Source organism: Hyperolius riggenbachi, chromosome 7, assembly GCF_040937935.1.
Source record: "Hyperolius riggenbachi isolate aHypRig1 chromosome 7, aHypRig1.pri, whole genome shotgun sequence".
Lineage (NCBI taxonomy): Eukaryota > Metazoa > Chordata > Amphibia > Anura > Hyperoliidae > Hyperolius > Hyperolius riggenbachi.
In genome coordinates this window covers 236,492,952-236,513,564 of record NC_090652.1, presented here as the reverse complement: position 1 = coordinate 236,513,564, position 20,613 = coordinate 236,492,952, and the positions used below count along the sequence as shown (strand labels likewise).

General features: G+C 42.7%; 1 protein-coding gene across 7 annotated transcripts in view; it reads right to left on the bottom strand.

Moving 5' to 3' along the window:
• The window catches only part of NCKAP1 (NCK associated protein 1), a 204,527-nt gene that overhangs the window by 24,997 nt on the left and 158,917 nt on the right, over positions 1-20,613 (bottom strand). For 6 of the 7 annotated variants that reach the window (XM_068245405.1, XM_068245404.1, XM_068245408.1 and 3 more), the window contains 7 exons: positions 16,133-16,278; positions 13,551-13,683; positions 11,802-11,921; positions 9,729-9,868; positions 7,183-7,314; positions 3,394-3,612; positions 1,432-1,562 (listed from right to left, as the gene is read on the bottom strand). In XM_068245405.1, the coding sequence (XP_068101506.1) occupies positions 1,432-1,562; positions 3,394-3,612; positions 7,183-7,314; positions 9,729-9,868; positions 11,802-11,921; positions 13,551-13,683; positions 16,133-16,278 (1,021 nt within the window). The remainder of the gene's footprint in view (positions 1-1,431; positions 1,563-3,393; positions 3,613-7,182; positions 7,315-9,728; positions 9,869-11,801; positions 11,922-13,550; positions 13,684-16,132; positions 16,279-20,613) is intronic. The other variant, XM_068245407.1, reaches the window with a different exon arrangement.

Sequence of the window (20,613 nt, the reverse complement as noted above, 5' to 3'; positions counted from 1 at the left end):
TCTGACATGTCCGATCACCGCTCGATCGTTTTGCGGCTCGATTTGTCATTGAAGTGAATTGAAAAAAGATTTTAAAAATCGAGCGGAAGATAAGAGAATCAAGCGGGCAAAATGATCGGGCGCAGAATCGAGCCGCGTATTCTCAGCATAAAACAAAGAAAGAAAATGCACAGTGCATTCTGATCCCTTCACTTTGTGGTATAGTCAGCCTCAAGTTAAACTCAAGCGGATCTTTACTGTATATAACTTAATGACTACAATTGCAATAGTCATTCATAAATTAGTCAGTTTGCACATGGTAAAATATTATATCAACCCGATTTACGTTCTAAAACTTAAGAGTTGCCGTCAGCCTTACTGCTGGCAAGGTGAATCCCCGTGGGATGGTTTTGTGTTCTGCCCGAAGTGAGAAGGGATTTCACATGATCTCCCAAAATGCTCTAAAATAGAAGGCTAAATGACATTATTGCCTAGGCTAAGGGAGGGTTACAAGAAATTGATTAATAATTTCTTATGTTCTACTTTAGGTCAGCCGCTTTAAGGCCTCTTGCACACTGCATGCGATTCCGATTCCGCTTTTTAATCAGTTTTTACATCCAATTCAGATTCCGATTTGCAGTGTGCAGGGAGCAAACTGCAAATCAGAATCTGAATCGGATGTAAAAACTTATTAAAAAGCGGAATCTGAATCTGAATCACGTGCAGTGTGCAAGAGGCCTAAAGCAAACAAACTGAAAAAATTAACTTCATGTTTGTAACTTACATTACTAGAGGATAGTCCCTGGATAGCATAGAGCCTTCTTGTTCCTCCGCCTGGCCCATCATTCCAGCACTGTCCTCAAAGTGTAGCTACTTGACCCACTGACTTTTGCAATCTACTCGCATCCCCAAGCCAACTGGGCTTGTGCGAGCATGGTGCACGCATACCCATATAACCCAGTGACTTGAAGAGCTACACCAGTAGACCAAATTGGAATGACAGGTCAGAGAGATGACGGAGACTGTACTGTAACTCAAATCTGTAATATACAGCTATTGTTGTACTACTCTTCTCTCTCTCGCAGAGGTTGTGGTGAAAAAGTAAACCTGGCTACAAACCCGTCCCTCCCATTAGCCTAAATGCTAGGAAAGTGCAGTGGGTGGCGAGCCGGGCACTAGACTGATAAATGCCAAGATAGTGCAGTGGGTGGTGGGCACTAGACTGATAAAAGCTAGAATAGTGCGGTGGGTGGCGGGCGGTGCACTAGACTGATAAATGCATCAATGAGCTAATCAGGAACAAGCTAATCAGAAGTCCGCTTTCAGTTAAGCTTAATCAAGAGGGCATCCTCTCACATCATGAGAATACAGCCTTGCGCAGAACACTGTGTGACACACATACAGGATACAGATGCCCTTCAGCTACTAGTTCCATAGACTTATCTTACGTACCAGATATGTCAGAATACTCCTCAGCATTGAAGGTTAGCTCATTCTCTGTGGGAAGATTTACAAAGGCTTTCATCGCTGGAAAATAAGCTATGTGGCCATTGCTAACTTGTCTCAGTAGTGTTTCCAAATACCTAGAGAAAAAAAAAAAGAAAACAAAATATAAGAGCATGGCTTGCATGAGTATTGAGATCTAACGTGGAAAATCAACCATGCTTATCACAGCTGGCTTATGTACAAGGGAATGGTGCCTGTGGAGAGCTGCTCTGGCTAAGAAAGGAAGAAAAGAAAAATCAATAGTACTCCATGAAACCATATGGTAATGTGTCTGGAGAAAGGCCATCTATAAAAGAGGTATATTAGGACTTTGCTAAAAACAAACAAAAAAAACATCCTTGTATACTTACAGTATATCCAACTCACACTTCTACCTCAGCATTGCAAGATGCAGAAATGCAAAGAAATAAGATTCAGTTCCCACCACCACCATGTTGTTTTTCAATTTTTACCTAACATTTCTCTTTTATCCAAATCATCAGTCACAATTATGCTTTGAAAATAAAGTGTACCCAAGCCGAAGCTCGGGTACACAAAATCAGATATTTGCCTAAAGCGAGGGAAGCGTCAGGATCCGATTGAGGCTTCCCTCTCTATTCTAATGTCCCCCAGGAAGATTAGCGACATGGCTTTGTACAAATCGTGGCTGGGCATCACCTCATTCGGATTCATGGCCGTGCAATAGCAGACTGAGACCGCCCACACATGCTCAGTAAGCCGGAGCCGCGGGCTACGCGCTACTGCACATGAGGGGGCGGTCTCCTGCGGCTACAGCAAGGCAATAATTAAGGAAGTGGAGCTGCACAGCCTCGCTTCACAGGGGGCTGCCGTCAAGGGAGGGAAGTCTCAATAGGATCATGAGGCTTCCCTCTCTTCAGGGTAAGATCTTGTTTTGACTCGAGCTTCAGTGATCCTTTCAGTCTAAACTGTGACACTATAGAACATCCTGTCACACGGTTTGATTTTTCACACTTTAGGTTTCCTTTAAGATTATACCTTTCTTTTAAAGGACACCTGAAGTGAGAGGGACGTGGGGCTGCAATATTTATTTCCTTTTAAGCAATACCAGTTGCCTGACTATCCTGCTGATTATCTGCCTTTAATACTTTTAGCCATAGACCCTTAAACAAGCATGCATAAGGTTAGCTGCACGCTCGTTTCTGGTGTGATTCAAACACTACTGCAGCTAAACAGATCAGCAGGGCTGCTAGGCAACTGGCATTGCTTAAAGAAGAGCTGATAGGGCCCTTTTCCACTAGCAGTCGCTAGCGTTCGCGCTGAACGCTAGCGATTGCTGAATCGCAATTCCGCCGTTTTCCCGACGTTTGCGGCCGCGATTTTGCTATGCTATGCACTGCATAGCAAAAGTCGCTCCGCGGAGCGATCGCGATCAAGTAAAAAACGAATCGCGGTAGTGGAAATGACCTACCGCGATTCCTATGTTAAAAAGCAAACCGTAGCGATTGTAAAATCGCTAGCGGTTTGCGGTTTTGCGATTCAGCTAGCGCAAACGCGCTAGTGGAAAAGGGCCCTTAGGCATAGCGTCTCTAAAAAAAACCACACATATATAAGAAGATAAATACTTGCTGTACTTACATTGCACTGTCCCTGTTTTGTTTTTGCTTTTTTTTAAACTTTGAGTAAATAACATACAGCTCCCTAAATGTAAATTTACTATGCTATATAATGTTTAAAAATATAACAGAAAGATTTTAATTTGTGCTAGGTTTCCATTAACAGAAAAACTAAAAATAAAGTTTTGCATTTATTTCCCCAAACATGTAGAGAATTCCCATTTTTAGATCTGAAAGGTAGAGTTGACATTAGTTGGAAAGGAACCAGCAAAGGAATACACAAATTTAGACATCAACAAAAGCATCTCCAGAATCCATCAATGTGAGTACTTACCAATTAGTGTACAAGCTGGTGATTGTCGGCTCTCCATGGCTGTCTAGATGTTGTGTTTGTTGAAGCAGAACATTGTTGAAAACCCTTGTGATGTCAATCTGCACATAATTTTCTATTGACTGGAGAACAGTCATGTAGGCTCTTACGCTAGTTAATAACTCAGAGGGTTTCGCAATCTCTTGTGTGGCCTGATTGTACATGGTCATGCCAACAATGGACCTGTGTGGGAGGGCAACAAAATGAATAAGTTAGCTAAACTTCTACAGCAAGAATGCCAAAATCCAAACGCAACAGGAGGGCAAAGATGCATTCTTCTGAGCTTGGCATTAACAAAAAGCTTCAGCTAAGATTCTGTTTATTTAATCATACAAAATGGTTAACTCTGTAGCCAGTTTACAAACGTGAACAAAGAAAGACTAGTCCTGATTTACAAAGCTTGAGAACATAGGTGATCCTCAAACCTAGCCTAAATGTGTTAAAGCATGCTATTGTGTGGCAGGAGCCTGAAACTAAGGTGCTGTTAAAAGGTGGCTGCCTGCCCCAAGCTGGCGTCAACACTAAGCCTCAATATAGCCAGGCACCGGTTATCAGTTACAGGACATTAATTGGGCACAAGGGCTTAGGACATTAATTGGGCCCTCAGCTTCATAGTACCCGAACGCCTGTGCCCAATTAAAGGACAACTGTATCAAGAGTGCTATGGAGGCTGCCATAGTTCTTTCCTTTTAAGCAATACCAGTTTCCTGGCTATTCTGCTGATCCTCTGCCTCTAATACCTTTAGCCATAGACCCTGAACAAACATGCAGCAGATCAGGTGTTTCGGACATTGTCGGATCTGACAAGGATGGCTGCATGCTTGTTTCTGTTGTGATCCAGATAATACTGCAGCCAAATAAATCAGCTTGGTTGCCAGGCAACTGGTATCCTTTAAAAGGATATAATTATGGCAGCCTCCATATTTCTCTCACTTCAGTTGTCCTTTAAGTTCTGTAAGCCATAACAAATGGGGCTTGGTTATACTGTATACAAGCACCAGCGCCCATTTATACACCTGCAAAGATAATACAGTTTAAAAAGAAATAACTATGGCAGCTTCTGCATCCCTCTCACCACAGGGTCCCTGTTAGAGTTAGCTGTTAAGCCATTGCAATGGATTAGATGGGTCAGAGTTAAAGGGATACTGTAGGGGGGTCAGGGGAAAATGAGTTTAACTTACCCGGGGCTTCTAATGGTCCCCCGCAGACATCCTGTGCCCGCGCAGCCACACACCAATGCTCCGGCCCCGCCTCCGGTTCACTTCTGGAATTTCTGACTTTAAAGTCAGAAAACCACTGCGCCTGCGTTGCCGTGTTCTCGGTCCTGCTGATGTCACCAAGAGCGCACAGCGCAGGCCCAGTATGGTCTGTGTCTGCGCAGTACACTCCTGGTGACATCAGCGGGAGCGAGGACACGGCAACACAGGCGCAGTGGTTTTCTGACTTTAAAGTCAGAAATTCCAGAAGTGAACCGGAGGCGGGGCCGGAGAATTGGGGAGTGGCTGCGCCAACACAGGATGTCTGCGGGGGACCATTAGAAGCCCCGGGTAAGTTCAGCTCATTTTCCCCCGACCCTCCTACAGTATCCCTTTAAGCCTGGTACACTTTAATCTTTTGGGGACCGCTGAGCATAAATCCTACACCGCACTTGTGGCCGTCTAAGCCTGATGCGACGTAGGATTTACGCCACCTGCCAGTTTTGTTCCCGACGCGATTGTGCGCACCCGAGAGGGGAGATTAAGCTGTCATAGGACAGCTGACATCTTCTCTCAGTGCTCCATCGCCATCGCGATAGGCGTCTGATCACATGATCACTGCGGTCGGCGGCAAATCATAGTGATCACCATTAGAGCTGCGGCGTTGGGGGAAGGGGATAAGAAGAGGATCCACTCATCTTCCCGACGTTCCCCAGGCGATAGTTGTTTCCCTCTGCTCTGGCCGGCATCTCTGCTCGCTCTGACGTAAGTGTCGGGTCCTGGCTTGAAGTCATCAAGCCGCGACCCGGAACTTAACGGCAGTGCAAGCAAGGATGCCGGACAGAGTGTAGGGGGCTAGAGCTGCTCATCGCTGGAGCCTGGGAAGTGAGCAAAGGCTGCTGGCAATATGGGGGGGGGGGGATGGGGGGAGGACACAATGCCCAGCTAGCCCTACCAGGGATCGGGCTGCCTGACCCCCCGAAATGCCCCTTCCCCCTCCCAATGTAAAATGGCATGGTCCTTAAGGGGGGTTAGGCAGCCGGTCCCTAAAGGGTTAAAGTCAGACTGGTCGAATCGATTACTCCCGATCTGATTTCCAATTGTTCTTCTGATTGATTTTCTAAAGAAGCGACCAAATATAGTAGTGACTGCATGACATACGTGAAGTAAACTTACTTTTAACTGAAGAGCAAATGAACATTAACCACTTAACATCTCAGTCGTTTTCAGCTTATGCATCCGAGCAATGTTCACCTCCCATTCATTAGCCTATAACTTTATCACTACTTATCACAATGAACTGATCTATATCTTGTTTTTTCCGCCACCAATTAGGCTTTCTTTGGGGGGTACATTTTGCTAAGAGCCACTTTACTGTAAATGCATTTTAACAGGAAGAATAAGAAAAAAAAATGAAAAAATTCATTATTTGTCAGTTTTCGGCCATTATAGTTTTAAAATAATACATGCCTCCATAATTAAAACCCACGTATTGTTATTGCCCATTTGTCACGGTTATTTCACCATTTAAATTATGTCCCTATCACAATGTATCACGACAATATTTTATTTGGAAATAAAAGAGCATTTTTTCCGTTTTGCATACATCACTATTTACAAGCTTATAAAAAAAAAATAGAGAGAAATATTTCATCTTTACATAGATATTTAAAAAGTTTAGACCCTTAGGTAAATATTTATGTTTTTTTTTTTTTATAGTAATGTTTTTTTTGATTAAACATTTTATGTGGGCATTTTTGGGAGGGTGGGATATAAAAGTGTTTTATTTGGGGAAATATTGGTGTATTGTAATGTTTTTGGGAATTTACTTGTAGTTTTACTTTTTGGCCACAAGATGGCAATCTCGATTTTTTTTACATGACGTCACTCTAAGCGTACAATGTACGCTTAGAGAGACACAGCTTCAGAAAGAGCGAAGCTTCCGAGAGAAGCTGTCGCTTTTTCAGCGGGGGAGAGGAATCAATGATCGGGCTCCATAGCCCGATAAATTAATTCCGTGGCTACCGACTCCGCGGCCGGGAGTGCGCGTGCACGCGCGCGATCGGCCGCGGGAGCGCGCCTGTCCTCCTTGACGTTTTTATACGTCAAGGAGGACAAAGTGGTTAAACATTTTTATTTTTAAGATAATTGGTTCTTCTACAGCCCCTTTTTCTCTGTGCACTAGCGGCTCCATGCTACTGCACAGGCCATCAGTGCGCCCGCACAGTGAGGCCACTCTCACACATTGACGAAAGCGTGTCTGCGAAGAAGAGGGCCACGGCGAGTGGCAGGGGGCTCAGGAAGGATCAAAGAAGCCTCGATTATCAAGAGGATTCCCCTACAGAGGCAAGTAACCTGTTTTTGTTTCTGAAAGTCACAGGTTTGCTTTAAAACTCTTGAAGTCCAACGTTTTATTTCAACACTTAAAGTGACGAATGGACTATGAATTCCACAAGATGTTACCTCATAAAAATATTTTACTGCGTACTGACAAAATCCAAGTGTCTGATTTCACTTCATGGTAGGTTCATAAAAACTTGCAGTACTCAACACTTACTTGGTGAAGCGAATTTCCAAGTGTGAAGTGAGATACTCTCTTGGAGTGAATGTGTGCTCCCACACCACCATATTTGGTGCGTAATTAATGGAGAAGCAGAGCTCTGAAAGAGCTGTATGTAGCTTGTCCAGGCTGAAGGAAGAAAAGGAGCAAGAAGAGTTACAAGCAAGAAAAGTCGTCCAGCATTTTATTATCTGCATTCAGGTTACATCTAATCTGTTTTTATATAGTTATCTAGTCAAGCATTCTATTCAAAGTGGACCTGAACTCAGAACTTGTTCTCTGCTCTAAAAGATAAGCAACATCATAATAACTTTAAAGAAAAAAACATTTGTTTGCTGCAGCTGATAAAAACCCTGCAATAAATCTGTTGAGTCTTTTTCCGGCTTTCATGGAAGCAGACAAAGGGTTAACCTTCTGTTTTTAGTTTACAAATCAGCTGCTCTGCAGAGGCAGCCAGCTGACAGCTGAGAGATCAAATTACATTTGTGATTAATCACAGATGAAGGGGAATTAGACAGGGTAAACTCTTTAAATACATGCAGGATGCAGTTCTCTAGGTTTTCCTTCTGTCCTGTGCAAGAGCTCAGGTCCACTTTGAAAATAATAATAATAATAAAAAAAAAAACACTTACAAAGCCTTTCTTCTGCAAGATTTGTATTGAACTGTCTACATTAAATGGCATTGCAGGTGCGCAATATATGCATACCCCAGAAAGTATTTCTGGCAAGACCAGGTGTTACATTACTTCAGCTTATATAATAGAGAAAAGAAATCCTGCACTGGGCTTCTGCAAAATACCCCTGCAATATGGTTTATCTTATAAGAAAAGTGGAGGAGTATATTGTAGAGCAAAGAGTAGCATTTGCTGTATTTTTTGGACTATAAGACTCACTTTTTCTCCCACAAAAGTGGGGGGAAAAAGTCACTGCGTCTTATAGTCCAAATGCAGGAAGTTCCAGAATTGTGAACGCCTGTCAACACGAACCTCCAACCCACTGCAGTGTCTGGGACTCCCTGTACTGTGCCCCATGCAGAGAGGACACAGAGGGACAAATGGAGGACACAGGGACACAAAGAGGTATAGAGGAGGACACAAGGGGGACACAAAGGGGCATGGAGGAGGACACAAGGAGAACAAAGGCAGACACAAGAGGTACAAGGGGGCATAATCCACAAGATGCCCCTTCACCATGCATGCACCAGGTTTAGTATATATTTTTTTCCCCCTGGTTTTTGTCCTATAAACCTAGATGCATATTATGGTCAGGAGCGTCTTATAGACTGAAAAATACGGTAATTTAACTGGCTAGTTAATGTAACTGTGGAGAGACACCAGATCAGCCCACTGGAAACCCTGGGGCTAGGGTCACACTTATTTGAAAAAATGCACATAATGATAGTCTATTGGTATACATTTTTCAAATGCTCAATAATTTCATTCTTTCTGCATACTGTAAGCATAACGCATGAGTTCTGCATGCAATGCTTTTCTATAGTGAAGAAAAGCTTGCAAAGTGATGCGTATTTGCCCAAATAAGATAAAAACTAATTTGAAAATCATTTAGTTTTTAAATATTAATATTGATTAAAACGGCAAACGCATGAAAAACCCACCCTAAAAAAAAACACAGGAAAACATGGATGTTTTCTGCATGGACACGTATGATTCTAGCTGAGGGGGAATGGAGCAAGACTTAGGCTGGGGTCACAATTATTTAAATTGCATGCATTCCAGAAAACGCATGCAAAAATGCACATATATAATGGTCTATGGGCCGCACAATAAACGATTTGGTATGCGGTTTTATATGCATTTTTAAAATGCTCAAAAAGTTCATTCTTTCTGCATACTGTACGCAGAATGCATGCATTCTGCATACAATGCTTTCTTATGATGAAAAACACCTGCATGTCTATTTGCCCAAAAGGTAAAAATTATTGTAATTTGAAATTTTTATTTTACTTCTTAAATATGAATATTGATTTAAAAAAGCAAATGCATGAAAAAAACGCACACGAAAAAATTGTTAACGCAGTAAATAAAACAAAACGCCCATGGCAGAAAACGGATGTTTTCTGCATGAACAAGTGTGAGCCTTAAGAAAACATCTGAAGAATAAATAGATCTTTTCAAATATTAAGGATGATCAATGAGAATTCTGAGTTTATGCAAAGGTTTATGCCAATTATAAGCAACTATATGCAACCCGAATCCAGACCTTTCAAATGTTGCTGCTCTGGCATTTGATCAGCAAATCTCAAATTGCATGCATTTGCATAAATATTTTCATCAAATCGGATTTAAATCTTATTGACCATCCCCATTACTCATTAACAACTATCTTTGCATTGACTGCCAATTTTAAGATATGCACAGTTATAGCAAATATGTTATGTACAATCTGCTTACAGTACTTGTATTTGTGTATACCCAACGTATAACCTGCTCATACTATGTATTCTTTTCTATGTGTAGTGGAGACCTTTTGTAGGATTACTTAAAAGCAGATAACTGATTGCAGAAAAAAAAAGGGCATCTTACTTTGTCACCACAAGTCGATTCTTTCTCATGCTTTCAACTCCAGGCTTCTCTCTTTCAGGTTCTCCTTTCTTTCCAGTTTGCTTTTTTGACTTTTTGTTTACGGCTTGGCTGATTGTTTTGGCACAGTGTTTTGGCAGCAGCTAGAGTTTAATAAGAAAAATTACAGTGAAGAGCAACTCAAAAAATGTGATTGATGTCAGTGCTAGCAGCCAGATTACTGTGCCATCGTATACGGGTTTACACACTAAATTGGAAAACTGCATAATGCATCAAATTTAATTAAAGCCCTTGTCCAGCCAAACATCTTATTAACCAGATACCCTTCTACCCCACCCAGGAGACCAGCAACCATAGTGTCATGCAGTAAAAAAGGCCACATACACATCGATTTGTGATGCAAGCAGTAGCAGGGCTGGAGTCAGTACAAAAATTAGACTCCCAACTCAGTCCTCAGTTTATGAAACCACAGACTCCAACTCTTACCCAAAATTGCTCCAACTCCATAACCCTTTCAGGGCCATGGGGTGGGTACAAAAATCCAACTCTAACGCCTCATTTTATGAAACCACCAACAGTCTCCAGGTACCCAAAAATTGCTCCTACTCCTTGACCCCACAGCAGCAACTGCAACTGCTGTGGTTCCCTGTAGTTTCCCAATAATTGTGTGGCTCTCTTTGGCACACTTGCCCACATTTCTCCAACACGATATCTAGAAGGTGACCCAATTGAGGGAGATGGAAAGCAAAATCTCAGCCACCTCTCCCTTCTAAGGGCCGGTTCACACTTGCGGTTTTGCAAAAACCGCACCGGATGTCCGGACCGCACCGGAGCCGGATCGGACCTGAACCGTACGGTTCCTGTCCGGATCCGGTCCGGTTGCATACGGTTTCCGTGCGGTATGAACACGGTTGCGGTCCGGATCCGGATTCTTAAAGAGTACAACCTGTATAAAAAAAAAAAAAAATTTTGGGGTCTGGGAGGTCAGCAGAAGGGGGACCTGTGGAATCAGGCCCTCTGCTGTTTAGCACTCACCTCCACCTCCGACATGCTGCCAACATCTCCGGATCCGGATCCAGCTGTGCTGCTCCACTCCAAAATGCTTGCCCATGTGTCCCCAGCCAATATCGCCGCAAAAATCCGCATAGGAAGTGGGGTAGAACATCCGGATTTTTTGCCAGTGTGTTGTGCGCTCTCCGGTTCTCATTGGTTTCCATTGGCCGGATGGTGCAGTCCGGCTCCACCCCGGATACGGCTGCCGGAGGAGCCGGACCAAAAAATAGCGCATGTTGGAACGGACACCGGAGTCCGGATCCGGTCCGGCTCCGGTCCGGACGAAACGGACACATGTGAACCCTGGCATAGACTTAACATTGCTATGCCGTGCGTCCGTTTCGTCCGGCCAGCATGCGGTGCGGCTCCGGCACGGCTATTCCGGATAGCCACCGCTAATGTGAACCGGGCCTTAGGCAGCAGTACATTACAGGGGGAATTGGCGATTTTGAATTCTTAGAGATCAGCGGCAGTCACATTACCATTGGTGAGCACAACAAAATTAAGGGAAGATTACCCTGTATCATTTTAACAGTCTAGGCGAGAGGAGGAGAAGGGCACCTAGTTAATATATTTGGCTGGATGGAGGCTTTAAAGGATACCTCTGACTTTAGAAAAGTTAGATACTCATCTTAGTAGAGGTAAGCCTCTAGATAATCCAGAGGCCTCCTCTGTCCCCATCACTATTCCTCCTCCAAAAGGGGTTAACCACAGAGCATGGCAGCAATAGACAGTTGCGCTTGCGCAGTAGCCATTCAGGATTGGCTTTTTCTGCCCAGCACGACCGCCTGCGCGCTACTGCACAGGTGTGAGCTGTCCTGTGCCTGAGCAGTGTGACCGCGCTCATTCATGGACAGGAACTTTCAGAGGGTCCCAGCGAGAAGCGATGGCCTGGAAGATGATGTGGGAAGCTTCTGGAGGATGCAGAGGCTTCTCTATTGAGGTAAGTATCCAACACTTCCTTTTTTGGAAGTCACAGGTTTGCTTTATGAAATCCACTCAGATCACAAACTGGATTCTTACCTGATCACTTAGTGTGCACTGTTCTGTGCAGATATCCGTGATGAGGTTTCGAGCTTGTTTTGCCATTTCATCCAGAAACATGTTACACAGAGACAAGCTGCGATCTCCAATGTGATGCCTCTAAAGAGACAGAGCAATAGCATGTCAGAATTTCCATTTCACAGACAAAGAAAAAGGTAAACTGGGCGATATGTATGAAAAAAATAGGGACAAGTTACTTCAAGTGATCAATGAGATATCTGATGTCACAAATACATAAACAGTTAATAAGACTAAACCTCCAATAACGGTCACAGCAGGGCAAGAAACATGGCCTGTATGAATTTGGAGTCCACCTCACTCACGTCCATCATTGAAGTCACAGTTTTTTTTAGATGGGTGTAATGACTGGTACACACCATGCAATCTCCCATCAATTGACTGTGTAATCGATAATTTCCGACAGGCCCGATCTGATTTCCAATCATCTTTCTAATCAATTTTGCATAGAAGTGATCAGAAAATCAAGAAAGAAAGGATTGGAGATCAGATCAGACCTCGTAAATTATCAATTCAACCTGTCTATCTGACCTGAAATTGCATGGTGTGTACCAGACAGGCATTAGAAAAAACACATATGTGTTCTTAGTAATTTAATAAATTTAATTAAAACAGCAGAATAGAAACACATTTTCCAAAATTTTAAATGCAAAAATGAACGAATACATCTATCCAATCCTATAGTGCATAGCTGTAAATTCTTGGTCTCAGAATAGTCAGGATAAATGGTTTAAGTTATTCTCCAAGAAAAACAAAGCTGACAGCTGTGCAGCAACCAACCGTGAAACTTGCTGTGATCTGTAGAATTTAGTTGTTTTAAACCCAAATTTGTACAGAAGTCCTTTTGCCTTCTTCGCTAAACATTTAGTAACGCAGATTTCATTCCCCTCAACCACAAGATAAAATACACACACGGAATTTCAGCGACAGCAGGGTGGGCCGTCATTTAGCTCACCCTGCGCCCAACTGCCCTAATAATACACACTCCAGCCGGCTATACTTGGGCAGCCTAATGCAGAGCAGGACATTTGATATTTACCAGCAGTGGACACAGGATCAGCTTTCTTGTTCCCCCACCAACCGCCGATATCTTCCTCCTGGTCCTGATCACATATGACATGACGTGATTGAAACCTGGAGGAGGATGTCAGTGTAGCAGTGCGCTTGATGAGGGAAGAAGAGAGGCGGATTCTGCGTCCAGAGCAGGTAAATATCAAAATGCTTCCTGCGCCTGCCTTGCACTAGGCTGGGGAAAACACAGAGTGACAGGGAGGCAGATAAAAACATGGCGCTACAGCGTAGGTTACGAAAAAAGGAAATAGTGAAGAAGCTTCCGCACACAAACTGGATTCAAGAACTATGCACTTTTATTGTCCCATCACACACACACCAATACAGCATCTGACCGTAATTGCTAACAATTGTTTTGGGGCCAAGTCGGTCCCCTTTGCAAGGCATAGGGCAGACAAAAAGAAAAAAACACGTTTTGACGTTGACTTTTTTTTGTCGGCCCTGTGCCTTGACAAACGGGACCGACTTGGCCACAAAACGAACTTTGGATAATAATAAAAGTGCAAAGTTCCTGAACCCAGACGTGTGAGCAGGACAATTACAGCAAAAAATAAGTGGCTTAGCTCCAAAATGTTAAGACTGAAGTGTGTGAACCCCACACAGTGGCAGAATAAATGACAACAACCCATATGAATTTACCTCTTCTGGACAAAGCTCGTGAGTGCAGCTCATAAAGTGAGTACAAATGAGAGGGAACGATATGGAGTATCTTGACTGGGATGGCAGCTCCAGACACTGCTGAAACATCTTCTCAAACGCTCGACTGTAAAAGCTAAAAATGTAAGAAGTCATTTTCTCAGACAACAATGTATGCTTAAAAAGTTGTACTAGACCTATGAACTGGATGCCCATTTATTTGGTTGTTAAGTGAGAAGAGCCACCATCCAATAACTTTTTAGGGTTATTCCAACACCCCCCACTTTTTCTTGAAGGACACCTGAAATGAGAGAGATATGGAGGCTGCCATATTTATTTCCTTTTAAACATTACCAGTTGTCTGGCAGCCCTGCTGATCTTTCATGCATCAGTAGTGTCTGAATCACACATCTGAAACAAGCATGCAGCTAATCCAGTCAGAAAGAAACAGTCTAAACTGTAATATCCTCACTTGCACCATAGGGAAACATGGACATTACCTTGCACATTCAGTTGTAACTGACAGCTGCTGATATATAACTGATGGTGAGGCTAGTATGTAATTTTCATTTGCAGCTACGTCATGTGTTTATTTTAAATAATTTTACTCGCTTCAGGTTCCCTTTAAGATGTGTACACATGCACTAAAAAAGCTGATCTCTTGGGTGACAGTTTGGGGCCAACCACTGTACAGACAAGTCATAGGGCAGTAGTTGTATGAAGGGGAGTTGCTAAATTAAAGATTACCATGAGCAGTGCCAGTCCTAGACTTTGCCGCTGCCTGACGCATATTGTCGGGGATGCCCCCCGGGAAAGAAATATCTATCTATCTATCTATCTATCTATCTATCTATCTATTTAGATTCCCATCACTGGCGAGAGATCACCTTGGCCAGTCAGAGGGGAAGCTTTTGCAGGCTACCAATCAGGCAAGGCCAATCACAACCACCTGCTGCTCTTTTTGCTGGTCTAGAGAGAACGTCTGACGCCACCACACACGCAGGAACGGTCGGCCGGCCACGGAAGTGCACTCGCTGCAGACATACCACCGGGGAGAGACGAGTGGGACACTGCGAGCGCCACACACTATCCCCGGACGGATGGGCATCGAGATGGAAAAACTTGTGTTATGCTGATCACCTGGCTGGAAGCGTAAGTGCAACTTGAATGCGCCCAGCGGCAGGTGTCTAATGTTTTTACGCTATGGAAGTTTTTATGTTTTTTATCGGAGAGATCGATTTATGGAATAAAACAGGACCTGCCAGGTCAAAAAGAATTGCTACAAGAAGTGTCGCCTAGCCAGAGTTGTTTTATTACCGCAAGCGCAGTTTCCACCTATAAATTGAGAGGTGGGCAGCATCTGGTAAGCATTTCAATTTTATGGTGTTGGGAGTGTGATAACACTAAGTGCATCACTGTTGGCAAGGGGTCACTGGCTGTTGTGGAAAACAATTGTCATAACAGTATTACCCTATGTCGAGAGTATTTATATTGTAAATTGACCAGTCGGCAAGAGATCGGAGTGCAAGGGACGCACTGTGGCTTAAAAGCGTGATATCCACCTAACAGTAGAGGTGGTTTTAATCTGGTGAGCATATTGGCATGAGGGGATGTGGATTGTTTTCAGGAGTGACACTGGGCACCGTGAATCACTAGGGTGTTGATAGCCGAACCTGAACGTTATTACCCTATGTGCAGTATTTTTGTTCTGTCCTAGACACCTATTGGAGAGCGCAGCAGCTACTACTTGAAAGATAATTAAAGAACTTCCTCTCTGCTCTAAATGATACACAACAGTATAATAACCTTTAAGGAAAAAACAGAACAAAAAACATTTCTTTGTTATAGCGGATACAAATCCTGCAATAAAGCTGCACTGTTTCTACTTCTTGCTTTCATGGAAGCAGACATATGGTTAACATCCTGTGTTTACGAAATAGCTCTCTGCTGTGGCAGTCAGCTGCGGGATCAAATTACAATTTGTGCTTAGGCACAGGTGAGGGTGAATTAGACAGACTAAACACTCTAAATACATACAGGGTGTATTTCTAGATGTTTTCCTTCTGTCCTGTGCAAGAGTTCAGGTCTACTTTAATGCAAACTTGGTTATCCTAAATAATGTATTATTTCTACTATATGTCACTTTGGTGCCTCTCTATGATTTTTGATTTCCAAAAATCAGCTATACCCGTAAACTGACTAATTTAGGTGTACTGATCACAAAATGTGCTTTACAACTGTGCTTTGATCCATAATGCCCTTGTGTATACTGTATATGTAACTTGCCTATAAATTATTGGTTCAGCACCAAGGTATATTATAGTACTACTAGTAGACCTAAGCCTATTTAAAAACGGGCTCTAGGTCTGTTTCTCACCGCCGTATGTAAGCACGCATGCGCGCACCCGCCGCACGTGCGCCAGCGCACACGTCCGCCCAGCTAACTGGCCCCGTCCTCCTGTCCCAACGGCTGTCCGTGCTGCACACATGCACAATAGCAAAAAGCACCAACCCAAGGACACAGGGACAGGAGTATGCAGGGACAGTTAGGTTTTATTAGGTAGGATCTAAAACAATAACCTTACCAGAATATTGAAAGATCAGATGTTTCCACCAACATTTCCACTAAAGAATCCACCATTTTTGTGTGGAAGATAATGGTGTTCATCATTTTCCCAAGCTCCTTATGGTCAGCAAGGCTTAATGAAGCTTTGGAGACACTGGTGTAGGCCTAGAAGAGACACATTAAAACAAACATGATTCAGGGTGCCTTATTTTTAGTATATTTTGTTACATTCAACGGTCATAGTGAATCTAAATATCCTCTATAGTGCATGCCTTCCCGATTTAGGTTCTTTTTAGGCTTCTTTTGTGGCTCTATAGTAAAACACTAGCTGATAAAATACTTTACATGTAATAATACTATAAACACTTTTATGCAACGGTAGGTATACACAATGCAATTTCCCATCAGGTTGATGTGTCGAAATGATAATTTCTGACCAATCTGCTCCTGATCGATAACTTGGCTGATTTTCAGATCACTACAGCACAAAACCGATTCAGTTATCAATCAAGAGCAGATCAGACATGTTGGAAATTGTTTTGACCAGTCAATCTGGTGGGAAATTGCATTCTGTGTACCTAGCATAATGGTATCCACTCAATTTCAACACAAACTACAAGCGTACATTTAAAAAAAAAAGGGCGCCCGGTGAAGCTGCTAGTAGAATATTGGCAATATTACTGATATTCTACCATTGGGCGCTGGTTAATACAGATGGTAGAATATTGATCAAATTAACAATATTCTACAATCGCTCTACCTGACCTTCCTCTCGCAGTAACCTACCCCTACCTAATCCACACTAAGGTTAGGACCAGCACCACTGGCAAAAATAGCTCTTCATGCAGTTTTAAATCTATACATAACCTTTTGTCCTAGTGCCTCCCCCCCCCCCCAACTAAACTACATATGAGGCGACCCAGCATGCACTGCCTCCCATTCTGTGTGGTCTTGACTGCCGGGATTGCCTGTGAGCAGCTGGGATAATGTTAAAGATGGCCAATGCATAGCTGTCTACAAGCCATGTTACCATGAGATGATGCTCTAGGGCATTATTGGTTGACAATTACAAACCTACAAGACGAGATTGCACACATGGCTACATGTCTTGGTGCTTATACCAAGATGCACAATCTAATATGGGATTTCAATTTTCTATGAAATTTCCATTTTCATGGCATCTGCTGTGCTAGGGATATGGAACTGTCTCTTCCACATGATATATGGACTGGCGGTAGAGGATAAACGATCCCAATACAATGCTCTTAACCACGTGAGGACCGCAGTTTTAAACCCCATAAATACCAGGCCTTTTTTTTTTGCTTAATTGGCCACTGCAGCTTTAAGGCCTAGCTGCAGGGCCGCACAACACAGCACACAAAAGTGATTCCCCTCTCCCTCCTTTTCTCCCCACTAACAGAGCTGTGTCCCAGGGGGACAGCCCTGTCACACGACTGTCCCCAGTACCGTGCTGCTGTAGATCGCAGCACTGTACTATGCTAATAGACAGCGGTTTCGCCGTCTAAAAGTCTCCGAGCGGCGGCGGCCGCTGGGAGACCCCAAGCGGAGATGCACGAGCTCATGCTCACGCTCTCCTGAAAAAAGCCAGCCTCAGGACTTGACGCCAATTGGCGTTAGGCGGTCCTGGGGCTGCTGCCGCCACACCCATTGGCGTGACGCGGTCTTCAGGTAGTTAAAGAGGGACTGTTGCCAAGGATTGAACTTCATCCCAGTCAGTAGCGGATATCCCCTTTCCCATGAGAAATCTTTACATTTTCTCAAATAGATCATACGGAGGGTCTGTATGACGGATATTATGGTGAAACCCCTCCCACAGTGTGATGACCTAGGTCCTGACATCACACTGTGGAAGCCTTGTTGAATTGTGGGAAATAAGGATTGCTTCCAAATACCAAGCAACCAGTATCCCCCTCTGTGCATATGTATATCTTTAAAAAACAAAACAAAAAAAAAAACTTTTTAGTCTTGCACATTGTTAGGGGGTGTGGTTATAGATAATGGCAGTTGGTGCTGTCACTTCTTTTTCTTGTCTGCCAGTAGTAAAGTTGATGACATTCAGGCTCATTGTGGATCACACAATATGAACAAATTACATGGCGAGTTTCAATTATTTTTTGATCTCTCTCCTATTTTTTAATGTCTTACTTTGCATGGTATTGATCTATTTCCCCCTTTTCGCTTAAGTTCCTCAATAAATAAGTTATTGCAGAGATACTGAACTAAATAAAAAACACATTTTATCCGAATTCTAATTCAGAAATGAAGAGAGCAATCAATAATTTTATATGACATGATATTTGACAGAGGTGCTCTGCTTGCTATAACAGAATTTCTGTTTATCCCGTTTATTGCCTGAAGAAGTGGGCTGTGCCCGTGAAATGCGTTGCATCCTTGGGGTATCTTCAATAAATGTGTATTTATTTATTTAATCACAGTCCTTGGTGTCTGCTTTAACGGAGGCAAGTCCACCACTTCCTCCCAGCAATTTTTAAAAATGTTATGTACTTTTATTCTACTCGCGCCTCTGTTCACCTACCAGTATAATTTCATATTTCGGTCATCCAACTTTACATAGATCATAAAAAGTATGTATTTTTTCCCCATGCAACACTAGTTTGGTCTAGCAGATGCTCACACCACCCTCTCTGACAGCCGTAACCATACTGTACAATAACCACTAGAAGACCCAGAGATTTGAATTCTGGAGGATTAAAAGTGCCATTGTATAAAGGATAAAGCTCAGATTTTTTTTTTTTTTTTTAAAGCAGCTTAAAGAAGTTTGGCAGACACTTCTGATGAAAATTCCTCGGTGTTAAGTTCCACTGTATTTCATCTTGAGCAGCTATGAATCTGTTAAACTGCTCTGTGTGGATTTCCATGACTCAGTCTGAGTGGGATGTTAAGGTTTGTCAGCACATCTTTTGAAGCATGGTTTCAGCATTATCTCAAAACAAAGACAAAGCGCCCAGATAGCTGGACTTTAAAGTGGTTTATTTTTTTTCCCTCCCTCCTTGAAAGAAGACCAAGAAAAGGCCAGCTTGTTTTTGTTGAAACCATTATGCGTTTTGATGCTCAGGCTCCTGCCTTCCAAGCCAAAAATAATACAAGCGGAAGCCATTCTCCAATCATCAAAGGGTTCTCAGGTCAGCGCAGACAAAGTGCTATTCAGCTACTGTTGCACAGATGTTAGTGCAATTCTTCCAACCAAGCCATCAGCCAACACGGTTCAGCTTCCCAAACTGGCAAGAGTTTTAATGTTTCACTTGTAGAACAATGTGCGACATTGGAGTCAGAAAAAAGTGCTTCTTTGTTCCAATTTCACGTCATCCAACTTCATGCAGTAATTTACTTTCATTATCTGTAAAATATTTTCTCAAAACTCAGGAATGGGAATTAAAACAAAAAAAAAAAAAACAAAATAAAAAAAAAAAAAAAAGAGAGAAAAGACCAGATCTTACTACATCATGAAGCAAGTGTATGCTTGGCAAGGCGAGTGTTTTTATTGGACAGGTTGCAACCGAACTATAATGCTGATAGCTGAGATTTAGAAAGACCATGTTTCCACCAATATCATGCCGGTATAGAATACTGCCCAGTACAGGTGATCAAAATAGGCTACATTTGGAGCTTCTCACTTGATAGATTTATAGCACTTTTCTGTTATATTTATGGAAAGATAATTGGACGCACACTAATATATTACATGGCTTAATGGCATCTTTAAAACCTTTCTACTTGTTGGAGGTGAAATATACTTTCCTGGCTGCTGTGCTGCCCGATTTTCATACTTGCCTACCAAAAAGGACTATGCACGTGAGGTGTTCTGACACCACTCCCTGTATGGCTATTGCAGGTGTGCGATTAGTGAATTATTGGCTTTTCTACACAGGTTAGAATAGATGACATCTATTATATGCACATGAAGATGTAAAAGCTTGGACCAATGAGCCCCAAAAGGGAAAAAATTCCTTCCCGACTCCAGATGGCAATCAGATAAAATCCCTGGATCAACATCAATGGGCATTACCTAGTAATTATAGCCATGAGTGTCTTTCATCGCAATGAAAGCATCTAAACCAGTTTTGAATGCAGATATAGAATTTGCCATAACGACTTCCTGTGGCAATGCATTCCACATCTTAATCACTCTTACTGTAAAGAACCCTTTCCTAAATAAATGGCTAAAATGTTTTTCCTCCATGCGCAGATCATGTGCTCTAGTCCTCTGAAAAGCAGATCATGTCCTCTGAGCTTTTATATTGCCCTCTGATGTATTTATACAGGTTAATTAGATCCCCTCTAAAGCGTCTTTTCTCTAGACTAAATAAACCCAGTTTTTCTAACCTTTCTTGGTAAGTGAGACTTTCCATCCCTCGTATCAATTTTATTGCTCGTCTCTGCACCTGCTTTAAAACTGCAATATCTTTCCTGTAATGCGGTGCCCAAAACTGAATTCCATATTCCAGATGTGGCCTTACT